Consider the following 6,605-nt stretch of genomic DNA (forward strand, 5'->3'; position numbering starts at 1 on the left):
AGACCGCTAGACCACGGTAACCTTAGCTTAGCAGGTTGAAATTTGTATTCTGTATTTAAGTAAGAACTATACGTTAAAGATCAAATTGGCTTAAAAAGATTCTTAAAACGTCATTCGCTAATGATGCCAACAGGAAGTCATGCGAAAATGCATTTTACGGCACACGGATTAAAGATTAAGTTTGTTTAACACTTTTCTCCACACTTTTGTGCTCAGTACCAAAAGGTCGTTTAATATAGTTTAGGGGGTCAGGTATCTTAGGGCACAGAGTGTACTTGCTAGAGTGCCGAAGGAGCTGGACTTCGTAGTCAATTATGATATTTGCTATATCTAAAGTACCTAGTAAATTATTTGCAGTTAATAACCTGCTCCTTAATGAGAAAAAAACAAAATGTGTGAAATTTACAGTACCCAATGTTAGACAGACTTCCACAAACATTATTGTTAGAAACGAAAAATTTAACCTTGTAGATACAGTGTATTTCTCAATATAACTTTAGATGCTAAATTTCTATGCTTCAAATATTCGGCTCAACAGTGTACGCGATAAAAATATACGAAAACTTTCCGACGTCGAAACAGCTAGATTGGTTTACTTCAGCTACTTTCACAATATTGCTTTGGGGTAATGCCGCCGATTTTAATAGAATCTTTGTCATGCAGAAACGTGCGGTTAGGGCAATAAACAATCTGGGCCCCAGAGAGTCTTTGAGAGATAAGTTTAAAGAGATTAACATTCTTACACCAACGTCACAGTACATTTATGAAAACGTTAAGAAAAATATTATTTTTTAACGAAAAATAGTGGTAGAGATAACGTTAATACGAGGAATAAAAATAAACTACCTGATCTTGACAGTCGTCTTCATAAAGTCTCAAATTCATTTAAGGGTCAATGTATACGCTTCTTTAATAACATTCTGATTGATTTTCAAAATTTGCCATTTACGAGGTATGCCATTTTAAAGGTATTTATACTTCTGCGATGACAAAAATCTGTGGTAGTGACCCGTTTGGCTCTTTCAGGTATTCATATTATTCATATATTCATATATTATATGTTTAAATCAAATATTGTAATGATAAATGTATTCAAATGTATATTTACAAAGAGCAACCCTCTAGAGTATCCTGCTCATTATTTTCAGGGAAATCTGCCTTACGAATGAGCAGTAGAGTTTAATCTAAAAAAATATGACGATTTCAAGTGTAATTTGTTTACCTATGAAATAAAGATTATTTGACTTTGACTTTGGTTTATGTTTGCGCGAAACTGCGAGTAAATGTACCAGCATGTTGATGAAATAAATTTAAAATAACAGAACCCGGATTTTTTGTTATTTCATACAATGTTGGTCCTTCTGAGTAAGGGCACAAGTAACGTTTGCCTTGACTGTAAAGTGACTTTGTCTTTGTCTTTATTAACGAACAGAGCGTCCACGTCGTGGCTCCGCCGTAGTTAGCAAATAAATACCTAACGATACATACGCATATAATATACATCGTTCTTTTATGTGGAAAACGAAATGATTTAAACGTATTCTTATTTGTCTCTAGACTTTGGGTAAGTAAGAAACAGGAATAAATCTATAGCGTATAATGAAATACGTTTTTTAAAGAACAGAAGGGTTGCCCTAACTAAACCTAAGACTCAGGGTCGTATTCCAGAACTCTACTCAATGCTCAAGGCAGGACTTGAGTATTGCAGTGAGCTCTGAAAATCATACTCAAATCCTTGCCATTAGGGTCGTATTTCCAGTGCTTGAAATCATACTCAAGTCTGCTCAAATCCTGACTTGAGCATTGAGTACAGTTCTGGAATACGACCCTTAGAAACTCAACCCGTACTCATTAATTTGTTTTGTGATAAGGAATGAAATGACAATATTGGTAGAATGTGAAGAACTCTTCCAGGAGTCAATATCAATATTACTCGACTGTAATGAGCTATGGTAGTTTTTCGCGCATATGATCGGTAGAAACGTAGCATCAAATGTTTCTATTGATCTTGTCATGTGAAATTAAATCGGGTTTAACATACGACACATGATAACAATAAAATTTCATTAAGGCCAACAGTCGACCCCATAAAATACCGGAAAAACCAATTTGCTTTCCTTCTCGTACAAAGAAATAAATGTATCATATATTGAAGGATTTTACTTACCGTCGAAGGAGTCTGTATTGAAGGAGGCTTGCGAAAAGTCGTACTCTGTGGAAGCGCCCATATTCCGGTGCAGCATAGCCGCAACCCTTTCCCGGGCTTCACGTTCAATGTTCATGTCATCCGAGCTGTGTTTCACGCCCTGTCATTAAATTAATTGATTCCTCATTTTAATCAGCAACGTCAATCGGAAAAAAAGCGTTGCCAAGTTTGAAAATTGAATTGAATGGCGCGCCTTATATAGTAAAGCACGTGTTGATGTTAGTCGAATTATGGATTATCGAACTATTGACATGACATTGATAATTATTTACCCTATAAAGTTCTTTTATTCGTGTAATTAATATAATATTTACGGTTAAACATATTAGAGACTTAACTTATCGGCACTAAAGTTCTTGAAGATTTTTGGCTAATAAAGTAGAAATAAGTAGAAAATGTCTTCAGGGATATGTATGTTGATACAAAAGAGAGAACACGAGAGAGCGGAGTCGGCGTTGCCTCCGCGCAGATACCGCGTGCGTCTAACTGTCATGGCAAAATACGCTCTATTTATTTAGCTTTTACTTTTTGACTTAAAAATGAGCGTCACGGGCACGCGGGCGATGCTGGCTTGAATTTGGTCTACGCGGCGACAGCGCATTTGTATTATTCAGAGGAATTTAAATCTTGTTGCCTAGTACACAGAATTCAGATTCGCCATTAATGTACATGAAGGCGTGGTAACTGGGCGCAAAAGCTCTGTCATACGTAACGAATACAATTATTAATAAAATACTTATTTCTACTGATAGCAACAGTGCTCTACAGCGTTTAGTTAGCCGAGTTCACGGACATCGAAGTACATCAGTAGCATATACGGTCATAGCTAAAATACAAGAACTTATATCCCGATATGTACATTTGATGTTTCAGTGGCTACCATCGCACATTGGACTAAAGGGAAATGATGAGGCTGACATCCTAGATAAGGGTGAAATAACAGAAGGGCAAGATGTGAATATAATATACTACTATGCTACTCAGAATTTCTGCTCAAATATAAATTGCTGAAACGTGGAATGAGCATTTCGATATAAGATCAAGAGAAAAATTATCTGGTAGGTATCGCACAATTTAGTGTCAGCCTCTTCGTTTACCTTGATCTGCAGAACGCGACTATGAAAGGAAAATAGTTGCCATCGCGCTAAGAATGAGAACCGGACACGTTCATAAAAAACAATTCTCCAAATTGCGAGTTATGCGGGGTAGTAGAAGATATATATCATTTATTAATGGAATGTGTCCAGCACGAGCAATAGAGGACGGTGAATCTATAGTTTAGGTTAAGATGGAATTACATATACGTCGAATAAATAAAAATTCCTAAATATTAAAAAAAATCCTACAGAGATCATAATTCTCACTGTAGTTGTTAACCATACGATACGCATTTGTTATTTATATGTCGCATGAATACAGGTTTATTTTCGTTCGCGTGCACTTATCTAGCCTTACAGGTAGTTGAACAGCATACATATTTGGGCCTTATTATCGACAAACACTTCACACATCTAAGTGTCACTAACATCTATTAATGCTACACTTTCCATATTGAACTACAAATTACCATATCATACACTTAGAATGTTATACTTTGCTTTGGCGGACACAGTCATAGGTTACGGGCGTAGTAGCTACGGGCGTACTCTCGCAATGCATCTGAGCTACAGCCCTCTATTATAGTACATATAGAACGTATTTAGACAACACTTATAAGTTACAAGTTAGCCCCATTAAGACAATTGTATCAAATACAAATTCGATTCGAATTGACCCAGAAATACCCACAGGTATTTTCCGAAAAATTATATTGCTGTAACGGATTTGAAGTTAAGTTAAATTTAAAGCCGGATTCGAAACCGGTTTATTCTAAATCATTTGCACTACGGTCTAAATTAGAGCAAGAATTAGATCGTTTAGTTAATTTGCGTATAATAGAACCAGTAACGTTTTCAGAGGACGCGAGTCCAATAGTCCCTGTCTTGAAACATGACGGTAGTATTAGGTTATGTGCAGATTATTCGGCAACACTCAACAGACAACTAGTCATAGAAAATTATCCCCTACCACGTATTGATAAGTTATTTGCTAAGCTTCACGGTGGAATTCAGTTCACCAAACTAGATTTATCGAGTGCTTACAATCAGCTGATGTTACATAATGACTCAAGGACGCTAACTTATATTAACACGCACAAGGGCTTGTATAGATATAACCGGCTGGTATTTGGGTTGTCGAGTGCGCCGGCCATTTTCCAACGTACACTAGAAAATATACTGTCAGGGGTGCTTCAATTTCTGGATGACATTTTAATAACAGGCAAAACTAAACAAGAACATTTGTCGAGGCTTCACGAGGTGTTTAAGAGGTTAGAGGACGCTGTGTTGGTATTGAGGAAGGATAAATGTAGTGTCTTTCAGGATTTTGTTTCCTATCTCGGTTTTATTATCGATAAACACTGGTTACATAAATGTCCAGAAAAAGTAAAGTATACATGCGAAAAACCTGAAAATCCGAGCTAAAACCATTTTAGGCCTAGTAAATTACTACAGAAGTTTTGTTAAAAATGCATCTAGTATTCTGGCTCCTTTACACACACTATTACAAAAAAACTGTAAGTGGAAATGGTGCAAAGAGCATGATGAGGCATTTGTTCAAATTAAGGAAATTTTGGCGTCTGATAATACGTTAGCACACTTTAACCCGGAAGCACGAAAAATAATTTTAACGGTGAATGCGTCACCTTCCGGACTTGGGGCAATTCTTTCACAATCGGAGGACGATGGTATCGAAAAACCAATTGCGTATGTCTCAAAGTCATTAAATTCGGCTGAGAAACAGTATAGACAAATCCAAAAAGAAGCAACTGCAATCATATTTGGGGTTCGTAAGTTTCATCAATACCTTTAGGGCAGATCAAAGCCGTTCATTTTAAGGACCGATCATAGGTCTTTTTTGTCTATATTTCGTCCGAGGAAAGGTGTACCGGAAGTATCCGCAAATAGACCGCAGATATATGCATTATTTTTATCTTGAGACACATTGAGAACATTATTAGCGAATTAAGGCGTCGCTAAAATGAAAGCGGAAGCGCGCTCGCGATTCTGGTGGCCGGCTATGGCAGCGCAGCTTGAGCGCGCGGCTAACGCATGCACCGTGTGCGCCCAGCTGCGCCCCGCGACGTGCCGCGCCCCTTGCACGACCTGCCCGTGCCGCCGGAGCCGTGGTACAGGGTTCATTTAGACTTTTTGGGCCCCATGAATAATAAAGTTTACTTGGTGTGTATTCAAAATTGGTAGAGGTGTTCGATGTTAGTAACGGATACGGCTCCAGAATAGTAATCGAAAAATTATACGAATTAATGGCGAAGTTCCGTTTAATTAACACCATATGTAGCGGCAATGGCACTTCATTCGTATCAAATGAGTTAGAGAATTTTTGTTCAAAAAATGGAATCACGCATCTAACTTCCCCCACTTACCATCTGGCTAGTAACGGTCAAGCCGAAAGTCATGTAAAAATTGTAAAAAAGCGTTAAAATCAATTTTGCTAGCGGGAACTAATAGTAAGTACTAATGTAAAATTAAATGTGTAAAATTAAATGAATTTTTATTTAATTATAGGAACTCATTACATTCCTCAACGGGTCAAACACCTGCACAGGTTCTATTTGGTAGAAATTTACGCAGTCAATTGGATCTTTTAAATCACCATCAACCAACACAATGCTCACAGAGGCAGTAAAAGAAAAGCAGTGCTTACAGGTAGGTAATACTATCGAAGTAGAAGAAATATTGATTTTACCGTTGGTGAAGTCATTTTGGTAAAAGTACACTATAATAACAATAGTTATATTTCTTGGGCGTGGTTGCCAAGTGGTTATCTTCGAGGAGTAGCGGGATCTTCTTTATTTGAGTGAAGTACGAAGTGCAAAGAGTTCGAGGAATATTACGTTTATTGGTTACTTCACAATTATGATCTGCTTTTACAATTATACGTATAAGTGATTTTACAACAAAGCCGTAACGCAAGCGATTTGGAGCTTGTGTTCGGAGTTTGGTACGGATACGTAGACTTGTGAAATTTGATGCGAACTGTGGTTAAATGTGAACTGTCCCTTGTCGCGGCGTGTTGACTTTTTATATCGGCAAGCGCGAAGGATGCGTAGCGTCTCCGGTTCGTGTGTCACTTCCTGTCGCCAAAGCTTTTAAGATAATTGTGTCTTTCGCATAGCGATGTGCGTTTATCTGTTGCGTCTTGCAATGTCTGTTATTTCCTTTGATAGGCCTGGTTTGTATTGTAAAGAATGGTATCTTCGTCTGGCGTCGTAGTGTACTTAAGTTTCTTCCTGTGTCGTTATCTATGGAATCTGGCCATGTTGGTGGTCGTTCCTTAACTC

At 37.6% G+C, this 6,605-nt stretch overlaps 1 protein-coding gene across 1 annotated transcript in view; it reads right to left on the reverse strand.

Moving 5' to 3' along the window:
- Nucleotides 1-2,159: 2,159 nt before the first annotated feature.
- LOC113225940 (myosin-M heavy chain) overlaps nucleotides 2,160-6,605 on the reverse strand; it is a 68,694-nt gene continuing 64,248 nt past the window's right edge. The window contains exon 15 of the mRNA XM_026458421.1: nucleotides 2,160-2,306. Within this exon, the coding sequence (XP_026314206.1) occupies nucleotides 2,160-2,306 (147 nt within the window). The remainder of the gene's footprint in view (nucleotides 2,307-6,605) is intronic.

The sequence above is a fragment of the Hyposmocoma kahamanoa genome, unplaced genomic scaffold (genome assembly GCF_003589595.1).
Source record: "Hyposmocoma kahamanoa isolate Upper Pololo Valley unplaced genomic scaffold, ASM358959v1 100021, whole genome shotgun sequence".
Lineage (NCBI taxonomy): Eukaryota > Metazoa > Arthropoda > Insecta > Lepidoptera > Cosmopterigidae > Hyposmocoma > Hyposmocoma kahamanoa.